This window comes from Diorhabda carinulata, chromosome 7, assembly GCF_026250575.1.
Source record: "Diorhabda carinulata isolate Delta chromosome 7, icDioCari1.1, whole genome shotgun sequence".
In the NCBI taxonomy this organism is placed as follows: Eukaryota; Metazoa; Arthropoda; class Insecta; order Coleoptera; family Chrysomelidae; genus Diorhabda; species Diorhabda carinulata.
The window spans coordinates 16,965,077-16,982,263 of record NC_079466.1 but is presented as its reverse complement, the minus strand read 5'-3'; the positions used below and the strand labels follow the sequence as shown (position 1 = coordinate 16,982,263).

Here is a 17,187-nt window from a genome sequence, read left to right as displayed (position 1 = left end):
ATTTTCTACAATATACTGTCCAGTTTTCAGGTTCAGGATCAGAAATAGGTTGTATAGACAACGGAAGTAACCCTTGTCATTTAGGGTTTCAGGGATAAAAATTCAGCCCTCTGTTAATTAAAATTGATATGCATTTTCATAGAATTTAAACAAAAACTATAAATAATGATATACTTTATTTGAAAAGTCACATATCACTAATATTTATATATTAGACTATTCAGTTAATTCGTAGAGCTATTAATTAGTACGACAGTAGTTGATTCTAGGTCGACTGTCCCCTGCTATCGATTATATTTTTGACCCAAGTTGACTGACAGTACTTGTGAGGGAACGGTTTCATTCCCGTCTCGTTATGAATTATACGATTATAGCGTACATAATATGTATGTTAAAAGGTCATACAATATTTTAAATCGTATCCATATCGCATCAGATTAGTGGAATGTGTGCCTTGATCTTCAAAAATTAAATCGCATCAGCATAATTGAAAAGACTTTCCCTAAGAGCGCCCTAGCGACTGCGCGCTCTTTATAACTACCTGGCATTTTTTGTCTGCTATTTTACATATAGCTTTTTGATATAATAAATATAAAAATCCATAAAGTGATGATTAGCAGATTGCTTTTCTCATAATTTATACCGATATGTCTTATAAAAATTTTAATATCGAAATTTAATCCATTTGATCGTCCGTACGCGTATAGGGCCACGGGCCACGGTGGCAAACAACGCGATTTCAACTTCACTACAATAAAGGATACTTTCAAAGTGAATGAATGTAAAAATATAATTAAAATGCATCTTTTTATAGTTTATCGATAATGAATTGTTTCAGAATATTATGGATCATATTAATCATCATAGCGACATCATTATCGATCTATTTCATAAAGGAACAATATGATAAATATGACGAAAATCCATTTATCGTCAGTTTAGCAACAAGAGAGACGCCGATTTTTGAAATACCATTTCCAGCTGTTACAATATGTCCTTTTACCAAAGTAGGTAGAGCTCTATTTAATTACACGGAAGTTATTCATCGACTTTGGGATAATGTCTCTATTTCTGATTATGAGTAAGTAGAAAAATATGAAATTTTTAATAATTATTATTTTATTCTTTGACGTAAAAGTACACTTTTACTTCATACTACAATAATCATTAGTTTATCATCAAGTTATTTTCGTGAGTTATGTTGAAGGTGGAAAAAGAAACCGCTGCAAATTTTTTTGGATTATTTTTCATTAGTTTGCAGAACAACATAAAGTAGTGTCTCTAATCTATTCGATAAATTGATAATGGGTTCTCCCAAAATCGTTTTTGTCTCCGGTGTCTTCGAAGTAACTCAGTCAACTGAAGTGTTACCTCCTCGGAATCCATTTTGTTAATGAGTGTATTGTGCGCTACAAACACGCGGCGAGAACGTTGCATTTCTGCCATGCGTTCACGACGTCCTCGCAGCATATTCGCGACGCATTCGTTTCCCGCCCGCTCGCAAACCGCTAGTATTAGAATGTTGGGTGTTATGCTTTTATAATACCTTGTAGTAGATATATTCAAATACTTTCTTTTTGAAATAGTACAATTGCTTTAATTTATGATCCTTCTTCTTCAATGAGTTTCCTGATTGCAGTAAATTATAGTTACATTCCACATCAGGAGCAAATGAGTGGAAGAATTTTTTCTCACATTTCATGTCGAATTTTGATTCCGCTTACATAAGTAATATTACATTGTAAATATATTACATACATAAATAATTTCAGGACCCAAACTGTGCAATATATGACTATGGTGTGTGATGAAGAAAACATGGATGATGTTGAAGATTATATTCCGGATATTTTACATTTCAATGAAACATTTTACGAGAGGCTTCAAGAGGTATGTTATTCTAATTTAGTAACAGCTGTTAATAGTATCTCGTAATTTTTACTATTCGACGTATAAAGAACATATTCTAAATTGTAAGTATCAAACCAGCAGCACCTTCTCCCCCTAATAACCATATATGGTGTCAGAAACTTAAAATTTCTGGTCATTAATTCGCACATGCAGTTGAGAAGCCTTCTACACTAGATCTCTACCAAATCATACCGTCAAAATTACAACACACAACCAACAAATACTTACCAAAACCACCACATCTATCAAACCAAAGAACATGCATACAGAATGGTAATGAGACATATTATCACTCTATACCTATATCAGATATTCAATTTTAATCTTATTTTATAATTGCGTATTATTTACATCATTTTGGAAGAAATATTATTCAAGGAGACACTTAACTGCCCGGCGGAAATAAGGAAAATCGTGCAGTTTCTTAAAGCCACCAAGCTGTATAGGAAAATATAATTTAATTTATGCATTGAAATAGATTTTGTAACAGTCCTGTATTTAACTTATGATTGTTTTTGTGTGCCAATAACCAGCGCTGTCGAGGCATATTAAACTGAAATAAAAAAAAATTAAATTAAACTATTTATCACGTTCACCGTTCAACAATCATTGGCTACCGTAGTAATATAAAGATTTCTCAAATTCATTTTAGAATCCATATGTTTTAGATCACGATAATTGAGTCTAAGCTCATGATTTTCATTCTATATTATAGTTACCCTGATTATAGAAAGAATACTTTCCGAAAGCTTGGAATTATAGTTAATGAAGAGTTCTCATTCCCAAATTTGCTGCAATTCCCAAAATTTTTAAATTTATTGAATATCACACGCCCACTATTTTCTTAGTCAATAATAGTAAAATGCCAGCATTTCACTGTCCTGTGCGTAGAGTAAGGCAGTGTTCAACGTCTCTAAAGTTTTAATAATCATTTTATTGTCTTAAGTTATTCTAGATGCTGATCTGAAATGAATACCAAGAAAATAATTATTAAAAAAGGATATAAGTAATATTGTTGAATTTTTCCTTGAGTTATGTATTTTTCATCAATCTCAACACGTTAAGCGGACACTATAGTCTTGATAGGTGTAAATGATTTGGACCCTCTCTCTAAATTGAATCAATTACCAAATGAAATAAAAGTTCTTCTGAGAATCCATTTTTAAGGTAAGATGGGGTAAGTGTGTTTACGGGGTAAGTGTGTAATCCAACGTTATTTCTTGAGTGGGTTTGAAACTGCTTCTGCCATCTATGAATAACTGAAGACACATATATAAATTCTAGAACTAACATATAAGGCAACAACAGATACCTTCAGTTGAGGTGAAAATTAGTATTTTCTGTTATTATGTTAATGTGGTCAAATCATCTAGTTCGTTGCTCTTTTTTCAATCTATAATCATCGGGACAAGTACATTGATTTTAAGCAGTTTTTTTTTTACTAATAAGGTAAGAAATACTGTAGTTTTAACTAGTTAATGTTATTTTCTTTTTATTTAGGTTTTTGATATATATTTTGAGCTACTACACACTTGCCTCCTTAAAATATAATACCAGGGAAGTGTGTACTATTTTGAGAGGGTATGTGTGTATGTAGTACACACTTTCCCCAAGAAAGAATTGTATCCAAGGAATATTTCTCTTTTAGGATTGCGAAAGTGTATCAGTCTATACTTTAACAAATAAAATGGTTAGGAACTACGTCCGAAAAAGCAAAAGGGCTACCTCCTATACAAAAGAAGATTTACAACGGGCTATGGAAGAAGTGAGGTCTGGAAGAATTACAGCATACAAGGCCAGTCAAAGATTTAAAATTCCTATGATGACCCTGAATTATCGTTTAAGAGGCATTCGAGGGGTAAAGAGCAGTAGTCAAGGTAGGAGTACAGCTATTCCTATTCAGGAAGAAAGAGAACTAGCAGAAGGCTTGAAAACTATGGAAAAATGGGGTTGGGGTCTAAGTCGAGGGGAAGTCCTTAAAATTGTTGGCGATTATGTTAAACGAAACAAATTAAAGACTCCTTTTAAAGCAGGATTGCCAGGGGAAGATTGGTTTCTTGGATTTTCGAAACGACATGGTTTGTCCATTAAGAAGCCACAGTCAGTAGAATACGCCCGCAAAAAAAGTTTGGATCCGTTCATTATTAACAAATATTTCGAATTATTGAAGAATATTCTTGATAACTTAGGCTTGCGTGATAAGCCACACCTCATCTGGAACCTTGATGAGTCCGGTTTTTGTATAGATCCATCTAAAACGAAAGTTGTAGGCAAAAGGGGAACAGCAGCTTCTCGTACCACAGCAGGTGCTGGACGAGAAAACATAATGGTTCTAATGGCGGGAAACGCTGCTGGGCATAAGGCACCACCTCTTATCATATTTAAGGGTAAAAATATATGGAATGAATGGGTTGCTCCCGATGGTCAAGGATTCCCAGGTACAACCTACGCGGCTACAGCTAACGGTTGGATGGAGTCAGATATTTTCTTAAAATATTTTGAAAAAAGTTTCCTAAAAGAAATTGGCGATGCTAGACCAGTGCTATTAATTTATGACGGTCATACATCACACGTCGACGAACGCCTTATTGAGTGTGCTTTACAAAATGTGACAATATTAAAACTTCCCCCTCATTCTAGTCATTTGCTACAACCGCTCCGCCTCAGTGTATTTCGATCCCTTAAATCAAGGTGGGATACCGAAGTTATCGAGTGGCAAAGACATCACCAGGGCCAACGAATTCCTAAGAATCATTTTAGCAAGCTAATAGGAAAGGTTTGGATGGAAACTAACCCCGATATTATAATCAGCGGATTTCGAAAGGGGGGAATATTTCCATATAACTCTGAAGTTATTTCGAAAGAGCACTTTGATCCATTTGCAATGAAACGATGGGAAAAACATCAAAAGGATAACAACAACCGCAATGATATACACGTGAATGACCAAGACCAGGCTGGTCCATCTGTTGATCAACCCAACCAGATTAACAGAGTCATCAATGAAAATGCAAGTGAAGGTAGCACTACTACTTTTGAAGAACTTTTGCTGGAAAAAGTGAAGCAGCACGAGAACAACAATCTAAAAAAAAAAGAACAAAGATTGCAAGCGGTGCGGAAGTTATAACCTGTTCGGAGGTTGTTGAAAGACTACAGGAGAAACAACAAAAAAAACAACCAGCGAAAAAGAATAAACTTCGTGAAAAAATTGTGGAGACAGATTCAGAATTGTCTTCAGATATGTATGAAGAAAGTGATAATGATATTGGCGAAGAATTTCGAGATCAGGAAGAACTGAATGACTTTGTTGAGGATTTGAATAAAGATGCAGGTGTTAATGATTGGGTGTTAATTGCATGTGCAGGGAAAACTACCCGAGAACATTATGTCGGTAAAATATTATCCGTTAACAAAGATGATGACGAGATAGAAGTGAAATTCACACGTAAAGTTCGTTCCATTGATCCTTCAAGATCCATGTGTTTTGTTTGGGCGGATCCAGAAGAATGTTGCGTTGTAGGAATACAAGACATTGTTACGATATTACCTAAACCTGATGTTACTAAACGAGGTCTACATCGTTTCGGGATTTCGTTTAACAATTTCAATATTAATTAATCTTTTGTTTTTAATTTTTTTATTATTATTGTGCTAATTGGGTCAATAATATTTTTTTTCTCGGAATTATTTTAAAGAACGATAAAACATGTTAGTTCATAAAAGTCTGTAGCTCCTTTAGTCTTTAAGTTAAATAAACAATTCAACCGGCAATCGATAGCTACGATTCTATACTTTTACACACTGACCCCAAGATCGCAATAACTGAATTTATACAAGAAATAATAGCCACCTACACACTTACCCCGTTCTGCGGGGAAAGTGTGTATTATGAACAGAGTTTTAAAAAAATATTTATATCTCTGCACAAAGTTCTTATAAAACCTTTAAATGAAGAACATCTAAAGCACACACCTATAGTCGTACTTGGAATAAAATTTTAATTTGAAATATCTAATAACTTTTTTTTACACCCAGCTAAGTTTGAACTTTTGAAATTTTACTACACACCTACCCCACCTTACCTTACCTATAGCAAAAAAAATCTATTCGAAATGCACAGCACAGCACTGTAGAAGAGTTAATTTTAGTATGGCATAAGGCCGTTATCCCGATTAGACTTTTGAAATATTGCATTGATAAGCTAGATAAGTTACATACTGAATCGCTTCTGTTGGAAAAAAAAATGAAAGAAGAACATCTGATACCCAAAAAAAAACATGAAACGGTATTTCAAGAGCAGATAGATGGTCTATTTGACATCAGGAAATAAAAAATATAACAAGAAACAATTCTTCAAAGCAAAATTACAGACCAAAAAAAGAGACTTGAAAAAGGAAAGGGCATGGCTTCCCTTCGCTGGCATACCAAACAGTAACTATTTTAAATTTAAATGAGGAATCAGCAGATCATTCTGATTCAGATGAAATAACATTCAAAGATTTATATATGCCGGCTTCATCGTTAACTTAAAAAAAAGGGATTCCCAAACGGACTTCTATACTGAACCGGCTGTCAAGGAATTTTCTACTCATGTCATTACCGCATTAGATCACAATAAGGTATCAGAAAGGGAAGCCTTGAGTCTAATGGTCCCTATTGCAGCATTGCAACGAGAAAGGAAATAAAAGCTATATTTACAGAAATGAGGCAGTCCGGTTTGTTTGACGGTCCTGTTTTTGTCCATTGGGACGGGAAGATCCTACCTGATATTTTGGGGAATGATAAAGTAAATCGTTTGCCCACATTAGTATCTGCAGATGGCATGGAGAAATTGCTAGGAGTACCTAAACTTGAAAGTGGTACTGGTTCAAATGCGACTAATGCAGTTTATAATGCACTAACTGAGTGGGGTTTGGAGAAAATGATAGTCGGCATGTGTTTCGACAAAAAATTAGTTAATATAGGAACGAAAAATGGAGCTTGCATTTTACTAGAACACAAAGTTGAAGAAGAATTATTATGGCTGGCATGCAGGTACCATATTTTAGAGATTGTTCTCAGTAAATTGTTAGGTTAGTATTTACTCTCTGTTTTGGACCATCTAGTTCCGATATTTCTTTGTTCAAAAGGTTCAAGGCAGCATGGCCTTTGATTAACCATGGAAACTTCAAACCACGAAAGAAGTTCCTAGAAAGGAACATTTGAAGCTCACTGCATCAAATGCTCTATTAATTGTCCTGAAAAGTAAAACGCAGCCCAGAGACGATTACTTGGAGTTAATAGAGCTCGCGTTACTAGTACATCATCCTCGTAGAATAGCGAAAATGTTATATGCCATTTAAATCTATCTTTTTCGTGAGTAAGAGGGTTTCAAAACCATCTCAAAAGAAAAATCACAGTTACAGCGCTTTGTGAACTTTGGAACAATAGTTTACATGAAATACTAGTTTGAGGCACCTGTAGCTATGAATGCGACTTGGGCATATCTTTCTCTGTAGAAAGACATGAACAAATATAAAGATATAGATCCTCAAATCAGTGAAGTGGTAATAAATGCCATTAAATCTTTGGATCGGTCGTGTACATAATGACAAAAATCAACAAAATACAACTTTAAACAGTCAACAAAGAACACATGCAATCGCGACGGCAAATCTAGACAATTGTAACCTTCTACTAACATGGAATTCACAGCTCATAAGCCAAAACAGCATGATACTGAACTAAGTCAGCAGCCCCTAATGAAGAAGTGAAAGAATTAATTCATAGATGCAGTATGCTCAATGTGTCTACCATTTGAAAGTTTCACTCCCATAGAAGTCCAGCAAAAAATAAACAAACTCAACGTTCGAAAGACGACAGGCTATGATTCAACATCATGCGAAATATTAAAACAGCTAAGCTTTTCCTACTTTCGAGCGATTCGCCAAAATCATTATAATTCTCAAACCAGGTAAGCAGCTCAATGAAGTAACATCTTATCGACCCATCAGTCTACTTCCAACAATAAGCAAATTTTTTTTAAGGTTAATACTATTGAAGATTTTTGCAGATCACGATTTCTTAACATTGCTATCAAAACATCAGTTTGGTTTTTTTGTTTCCAAAGATAAAATCTGCTTTGAAACGGACCCGATTTGAGTCGATGGAAGCGGTAAAGCAAAAAACGGCAGAGCTCCTAAAGGCGATTATCAAAGAAAACTTCCAGCACTGCTTCGATCAATGGAAAAAACGTAAGGAAAGGTGTGTGGCGAGGGGAGGGGAGTATATTGAAGGGAAGCATTCGAATATAGAATAATTTTTATATTAAAACCCTTTTTCGTAACCAGTCTCGTTATTTAACAGCCAGACCTCGTAGAAGGATATGTAAACGCGCGTCAAATAACATAATGAGTGTTGATGTAGTGTAATCTAAATAGTATGTTCAGAAATTCAGAGGACTTACTTTATTATAAACATAGCGGAATATATTTTGGTGCTTATTATTACTTTTCCTAAACAACTTTAAATTGGTATGATTTTGGAAAGCAGTCAATCCAATTTAGGACGTATATTCCCTATATTTCTAGTTAGATCCTACAGAGACTTTGATGGAATCTTCTACTTGCAAATTTATGGGAGAGGAGTTTGAATGCTTGGACAATTTTTCGCCAATAATATTGGATGGAGGGATATGCTATACTTTCAATATGTTGAACAGAGACGAAATTTTCAAACCTCATGTGTAAGTATCCATCAAATTAAGTAGATAAATTGAAGTAGCAGGTTCGCAAGCGATCACTACACTTAAGTTAAGATCGACCCACTCTGATACCACGAGAAATTCTGTTGAACTGGTATGTCTTGAAAAACACTAACGGAGATAAGCTAACTTTGATTAAAATATTATTAAAAACACACTTGTTCGTTGAATTTCTTGAAATAATTATCAACATTCATTTTTAGATTTCAATATGAGAATTTCCATACCAGTAAATTTACCACCGACTGGACTAATGATTATGGGTATCCTAAAGGGTCTGGTCAAAAAACATATCCAAAAAGAGCTTTACAAGCAGGCGCCGACAATTCCTTTGAACTTACATTATTAGCATTTATTGATGATATAGACTATCTTTGTTCAACTGATATTGGATATAGTGTGAGTAAATTTATACAGAGTAATATTATTTCCATACGCCGCATTAATTTGATACAGTTAGCTATGTCACATTCAAGATTGAGGTTAAATTTCTATTTCTTTTGCACTCCAGTTCGATTCTACGTCTCCATTATCTCCCAACACTACATCCAAACATTTTTCTTTGGCCTCCCTCTCCTTTCACCTCCTTCCCTTTCTGCAATGGCTCTTTTTGTAAATCTATTCCTTGGTATCTTTTTAGTGTGCCTCAATTCCCTTACTGTTCTATATTTTATTTAACTTGTTAATGATGGGTATTTATACCACCTACATTCAGTATTAAAACAATATACTTTGTTCTCTCTTGCTTTTGTCGATAAATGTGGATAAATTATGCATTATTCAAATAATTGAAAATATGTTTATTCTAAGTTCGTATTACTAGATGATATTTATTACTGTGTCTATTATTTATATAATATACACCTCATACGAGGGTTATTACTCAAGTTTTATGATATGGCAACACTGATGTGAATATGTCAAAGTTCGGCATTTTTAATAATGAACGTACTCAGAACGTGTTGTTATACAAGTGCTATATGAGTTGTTTACAGATACTTGAAACATTCATCTTGGTCAAAAAATGGAAATAAACATTTTCATGCGATAATTTTATATAACTTTCGACGTGGAGTAAACCAACAGCAGTGTGCCAATCAACTTGTTTCAAATGTGGGTGATGAAGCACCATGTCAAGCTACCGTGATTTTTCGAATTCAATCGTGGTTGCACTTCGCTATAGGATGAATTTTGTGAAGGTCGTCCAAAATCAATGCTGTGCATAAACTGATATTGCAAAATCGTCATGTAACATGTCGTGAGATGGAGGCATACTTGGGTATTAGTTCAACTCGCATACATCCAATATTGCATAAACATTTAGCTGTCAAAAACATTTGATCGCTTTGAATACCGCATAATTTGAAAATCGCTCATGAGATTTGCTTTAGTGCAGCTGGAAACTACATGCCATCTATACTTATCTTTCCAAGAAAAAGGATTTATGATAAATTCACAAGCTGGTGCTTGGGACACATGTAGTGAGCTGGATTACTTTCGAGCTGTTCCTCCAATGGTTCAAGAGATTTTAAGTAAAGCATCTAAAGAGAGATTCGTGCTTCTTTTACTGGATAGGCACAGCACCTACACTCAGAATATTGACCTAATCAATGAAGTTAGAGCTCATGGTGTTATAATCTTGTGTTTTCCTCCACACACAACACACCGTTTATAAGTAGCTGATGCGTTCATGCGACCATTGAGCGTTTATTATGAACAAGCCGTTACAGCCTGGCTGCGTTTTACCCCTTTACTAATCGTTACTATCGTTAAGTCACTGAAGTATTGGGAATGCTTTTCTTTGACAACCGAGATCCAGTTTAATGACGGTCAAACTTCCACAAACCGAGAAGTATGTCAAGATATAAGCAATGTCACTACTGCCCACCTTGACTCGAGCGTTGCTGAATAAAGACTGGTCGATTTGAGGAGATAAAAAAATCGATTGTATGCGCACCTCCATCTACTAAACTGTTTATTTGCGTAGAAATCACGACAAGTACAAAACTCGACTAAACAGTTGTATGTATGCGCTAGCCCTTAGTCGAACAATTATCGACTTGGCTGTCTGCGTACTCTCATTTTATTCTATAGACTTTCGACAAACAATAAAACAGTTGTGCGGTTTAGAGTTGTATGTATGCGCCAAGCTTGCGTTGACGATAAAGCCAATAATATTCTCTGAAGAGTCGCTAGCGATCGACTGTGCATACGGGTGTAATAATTTCGTTTTATTATCTTTTTCTCGTTAACTGAGTAAATATAAACCCTTTTCTCTTACTGTCTTTTAAAAAAAATCGTAATCCCTCTTGGAAACTTCTTTGACGTTTTTCATATTATAGATTACAGTCCACACACCAAATGATGTCCCTATTACTAAAAAGGACTACTTTATATTACCTTTGGGAAGCACAACGAGAGTCATAGTTACACCGAACATAATGTCAACATCAGCTACAGTTAAAGCATATAAGACAGAAGCTAGAAAGTGTTACTTCTCCGATGAAAGATATTTGCAGTATTTCACATCTTATACCCAAGGAAATTGTTTTCTGGAATGTTTAACGAATTATACGTTACAGAAGTGCGGATGCGTTAATTTTTATATGCCTCGTAAGTTGATTTTATTATCGCATTACTATTGAATTGGTATTATATGATTTTTGAAAGGGCTGAGGGCGAGGTTTAAATATAATACTTATTATATTTTCAGATACTAAAGATACACCAATCTGTGGTAATTATCAGAGAAATTGTTCACAAGATGCGGAGAGTAAGTATTTATTAGGCTAGAATTAAATCATAAAGTCATAATATTGTACTGGGTCATTCACGGGAACCGGATATTTTTGAAGTGGGATGTACACGGGCGCTCATGTTGGGAGCATGTTCATAGTATTTACATTTCAGTCATTGAGATGGAGCCGTGGATGTTAGACCAACGCTTGTACGCGTATGACATTTTTGTGCGAAATGACGAATCCGTAATGCTATTCAGCGAGATTTCCGCCGTCAGTTTAATATCCATCGTATTATTATTATTTATTATCATTATTGTTTGACAATAGTAGGCAGTTATAAAAACCGATGAAGCTATTGTTTAATAAATTTAAAAATGAAAGTTTTTCAGAATACTGCTCATACTTTTTAGTCTACTAAAAGTAGTGCATAATTTGATTTTTTGTAATTGAGTATCCGGCATCAAATCTGTTCTTGAAAATATTTGTATTTGCAGCAGTCACTGTCTCTTCTTCTAATGCATTCCACATATATACTATACGATTTGTCAAAAAGTTCTTCCGGGGCAACTTGCAGTTTCTTTCCTTAGATAGTTTTCTTGAAAGCTCTCTTAACTGCTGTTTTGTATTCACATGGAAAATGTCCAAGTCGCAAGTGTAGATATGCGCAAGAATTTTATAGGTTTCTATTAAGTCTCCTCTGAAGCGTCGTTCTCTGAGTGAGGGTAGGGCAAATATTCTTAGGCGTTCTTCATAGCATAAATCTTTTAGCGGGGGAGGTATTTTAGTAACCCTTCGATGAACTCGTTCTAAAAGCTCAATATCCTTCACAAAATATGGATTCCACACTGAATGCGCAAATTCAAGCTTTAGCCTTATATACGTTTTGTAAAGAAGTCTTATCATCTCAACTGAGTGATCCTAAAAGCTTTTTGTAAGTGTAAGCTTTTTGTAAGTGTAAGTGAATGAGTTGGCTTTCTTGACTATATGGTTAATATGTACATCTCATTTTAGGTTTTCGGTCACTATAACTCCAAGATCACATTGCTGATCAATTGTAATAATATCCACACCTTTTAATGTATAAGCTCTTCTGGTATTGTTTGAACCAATGTGGACGACACTACATTTTGTTTCATTGAGCTTCATTTTCCATGTGTTTGTCCATTCCTCTACTATGTGCAAGTCATCTTGGAGTAACTGTCCCTCAAAAGCAGATTTGGCAAAAATCTTTGTATCATCAGCAAAGAATGATATATTTGTTTTAATGTTCACAGCAAGATCACTAATGTAGATCACAGAGAGAAGGGGACCAAGAACAGACTTGAGGTACTCCACTAAGAACCTCGTGCTTGGTTGACAAAGTACCATTCGCTTTTACTTCGAACTGCCTAAGCTGAAGAAAGGATGAAATTAGGGCCAAAAGATTCCCTATTATTCCAAGATGCTCTAGTTCGTGTAACATCCCTAGCATCTCCATTGTCATAAGCAGTGGTTCACTGTTCTAGATTTGTTGTTGAGGATCGACCAGGCATAAACCCATGTTCGCTTTTGGGTATAATGTCATTTTGTGAAATTTGTTAGTTCCTTTGCTATTATCTTCTCCATAACTTTACACTGATGACAAGTCAAACTAATCAGTCTATAGTTTGACACTAGACCTTTGTCTCCTTTCTTGAATATAAGGATTACAGTTGCATCAAGTTTCAGTTTACGTATTTGAAAATCTGTTTTTGGGAACTTTCAAACACCAGTCTATTTTAAGGGTTTCTTCTTGCTGATCCATTTTACTTTTCACCAGATTGATTTGTTGTTGATATATATGCAGGATAGAATTAGGTTTACCACTTTTCACGTACTTGTCCCAAAGTTTTCTTTTTAGATCTATTTTTTCAAACAAGCGTCTATTGCACTCTGTATATCATATTTGTTTGCCACAGAGGCATTTATTTTCTTACCATGAGTTCTGTCAGCAATAAGAATACACGCGCCACCCCCTATTCAGCCCTTTCGGTCACAACGAAACAGGTTATAGCCATGAATGGTTACTAAACTGTCATCAATACTTTCTCGTAGCCAAGTTTCTATTACAAAGATGAAAGTTAGTTTGTGGTTTGCTATACTGTACTTCCATTCATCGATTTTGTTAACTAGTGATTCTGCATTTGTGTACCAAAAGGTGACTTCTAATTCCTGCGATGAACTTGTTTGTGGTGTGGTATCCATCAGGGGTTTTTGTATTGTAGGTACACCTTTTACATATTTTATTTTAAGGTTGGGTTGACCCTTCCTGGTACGGTCTTCCAGTTCTTTGACAAGTTCTTTGAGATACTCACGTTGCTTTGGGGAATGGTCACTTTTTATGTAAAGACCCTGGCACTCTTTGCCTAAGTCCGTTTTTTTCTTTAAAATTTTGATTGCTTCTTACTTGGTAGGTAGTACAACTTTGATAGGTCTTGTTTTATTCTTGTCGAACAAACCCAATCTAAAAACTTTTGTCTCGGTAGGTAAATATTCTTTCACTTTTTCCATAGCTTTTTTAATGGATTACATATCACTACTAACTCTTTCTTGAAGATTTTGTTTGTCAGACTCTTTGACTCCAAAGAAAAGAACATTAACTGCACGTCTTTCTCGTTCTTGGGCCTCTATTTTCATTGACTCCATATTTGTTATGAATTCTTGATGAACTACTCGTGTTTTTATTGTATTTACTTTTTCTTGAAGGTCTTTTATCGTCTCAGCATAGCTTTTGGGTGGAATCCGTTTGGCAATAGTTTTAGACATTTGCTCCAGTTCGGTTTTCAGATGATTTACCTGATTTTTTAGCTCTGGAACTTCTTTTACACACGTCAAACAGTGCGACAGACATTCCTTGCAAAAGAAGGGCACCACTCGTTGTTCTACTATTATGGCTCGAATTTTAGTCGCTGTTTGGAGTTGTTGTAGTTTTTACAAATGACCCTCTTGCATAGGTCACAGGGATACCCAAACAGCTCATTTTTGCTCTCCTTAAAGACACATTCTAATTCACTCTCAAAACATGTGCCAGACATTTTTAGGTTAGAATTGATTATTTCGCGTTTTTCGAAATATTTCTAACGCTTATTCAGCAGATTTTATTTTTATCAAGTGGATATCTGGAGTTCTAAGTTTCACTTTAAATTCAAGTATAAACTGTGTTTTTTAACTAAGAAAATTTTAGCATGCACTTTATGTAAACAAAAGTGAAAAATTTTAAAATTTTCAATCGTAATTTAAGTGTCCCTTCTCGTAACACAATATTGCGATGGGTAAACAACCTTCGAATATGTGAATCAATATTGAAAAAAACCACCGGGTCTCCAACGAACTGCTAGCACTCCGGAGAACATTTAACGAGTAAGGGAAGCCCATTTTCATCTGAATGGCTTCGTCAACAAACAAAATTGCCGTTGGGCAGAAAGAAACCCACATCAGCTAACGTGAGACCTCTTCATAGCCCAAAGGTGACTGTCTGGTGAGCAGTAGGAAAGGTTGGTCTTGTTAGACCATATTTTTTTGAAGAAAATGACGCTGCCGTAACTGTAACAGTTGATTGTTACATTGCAATGTTGAATACGTTTCTCATCCCTGAGTTGCGAAACCGAGGAATTGATTTTAAAAATGTGATATTCCAGTAGGATGGGGCCACAGCGCCCACAGCGAGGGCAACAATGGCTATTCTCCGTGATTTGTTGCCGGGACGGATCGTTTCCAGATTCGGCGACATTCCTTGACCCCCTCGGTCCCCCGACTTGAGTAGTTGAGGGCTTTCTGGAATCGCATTTGTACAACAATAAAGCGCGTACTTTGGAGGACCTAAAGATCGCAATTTATCGACACCTCACCCAGATTGATGTAGACAGGCTGCAAAGAATTGAGGCCAGTTAGTAAGTGAGTAAGTAACAATAGGCCCCATTTTTTAAGACGTATTAGAATATCAAAAATGAAATCTTTCGTAAAAAAGTCAAACTGTGATTCATGCCATTGTGCCACTGGGATCTGAGAAAACTAATACTGCGATGATGTAACAGACAAAAGAGGCAGTGGAAAGTGTTGGTGCAGTTCTAGCACTAGTTTCTTCTATCCAAGTACTACACCGATGCGGTGAGAAAAACAGTAAATACCAGAGTGGAAGAAATATTCAATAACTAAAGCACGATCGAACTAAAAATACAAACAAAAAGAGTAGATTACCTTTTCGATGAGCAATCTAGGTCAACACAGAATCTTCCACAGCCGAATGAAATGTGTAAACTGCTGCAACGAATAGCAATAGACGGGAACTTCTTACTCTTAAAAAAAGTCTGAAAAAAGTCCAACTGGAAGAGGGAGTTATAGTCCAAAATGAAAGAGAGTATACTAGAAAGAACAGGTCGGAGTATGAAGAAAATTAATTGAATGAATTCACGAAAGAATGGTATAAAACAAATAAACCATTGATCGATCAAGAAGGGGAATTCCTGCATCCAAGCCCTGGCATGTTGATGGGGATGCACAATATACTATCAACTACCGTAGATCTTATTGCCACTAACCACAGAATGGACACCAAGGTCATGAAAGTCATGTCACTAAGTTCTAGCGATGACTCCATGACTTTATATATGAGTGTATCCCCAGAGACAAACAGGGCATGCATTGAAGTTAACAGGCGAAATTTGGGGATACTAGGCATAAATTTGAGTCCTGACAAAACCTTCTTCTTTAGAGAGGGATTAGGCGAATATACTTCTTGGTATATGGACTATACCTTTCTTTCTCAGTTTGGGACTGAAACTGCATAATTGAGACCAAAAGGAGTAAACCCACTGGACGACTTTCATTCGGTTACAAAAGAGACGGCAACATCATTGGCAACTCTAACCAACAATCATCTGGGAGCTACTGCCTGGCTGCGTATTAGAGTGGATGGAGTTAGGAGAATCTGGAGGATCGAGCACAACTCCAAGAAAAGACCCAACATTAATGAAAATGTCGTGATAATGGCAGATGGTGGAAACCGTCCAAGGAATTGCACCAACTGTCATTTAGAGGAGATTAGTCTCAGAGAAAGATACACTCAAACTGAAGAGGACAAAGAATACCTTCTCAGGATCCAAAATCCAAATAATACTTTCTCCATGGACGCACAAGAAGAGGTTACATTCTCCAAGGAAATTGTTTCCATTTCATCAAAAAATCAAATTGAACCATTAGGAGAGAGAATAAGAAAGAAGAAGCCGAAAGTGAAATGGCACACCACGAGACCACTAAGGTTATCAATTACATAGATCCCACCACACTTGTGTCTTATCCAACTACTGACACAAAAATCTCAGATTAAATATTTGGGTGTCATTTTAGATCCACAATTAAATTTTTCAATTCATGTTGATTATTTATGTAAGAAATTGGGTAACAAATAGGGTTTTCAGTAGAATATCTTATTGTGTTTCTGAATGTACCAGAATTATATATAAAACCATAATTTTGCCTCAGTTTACATATTGTAGCTCAGTATTAATTTCTTGCAACAAGGAAGAGGTGCGTAAATTACAAATACAACAAAGCAAAATCATGTGTATTTTGTTAAATTATAGTAAATATACACCAATTGATTACATGCTTGAAACTCTAAATTGGCTAACTGTTGAGCAGAACATTAAAAGAGCGAATCTTCTTTTAATATATAAAATTGAACACAACCTAATGCCAGAGTATTTAAATGCATACTTAAAGAAACGACTGCAGTTTCATAATTATAATGTTAGATCCAAACAAAACTATAATCTT

At 35.4% G+C, this 17,187-nt stretch overlaps 1 protein-coding gene across 1 annotated transcript in view; it reads left to right on the top strand.

Annotated features, from left to right (window-relative positions):
- LOC130896756 (pickpocket protein 28-like) overlaps positions 1-17,187 on the top strand; it is a 28,635-nt gene that overhangs the window by 4,175 nt on the left and 7,273 nt on the right. Inside the window, exons 2-7 of the mRNA XM_057805053.1 lie at positions 839-1,081; positions 1,773-1,890; positions 8,481-8,635; positions 8,857-9,052; positions 10,996-11,266; positions 11,367-11,426. Coding sequence (XP_057661036.1) covers positions 839-1,081; positions 1,773-1,890; positions 8,481-8,635; positions 8,857-9,052; positions 10,996-11,266; positions 11,367-11,426 — 1,043 coding nt within the window. The remainder of the gene's footprint in view (positions 1-838; positions 1,082-1,772; positions 1,891-8,480; positions 8,636-8,856; positions 9,053-10,995; positions 11,267-11,366; positions 11,427-17,187) is intronic.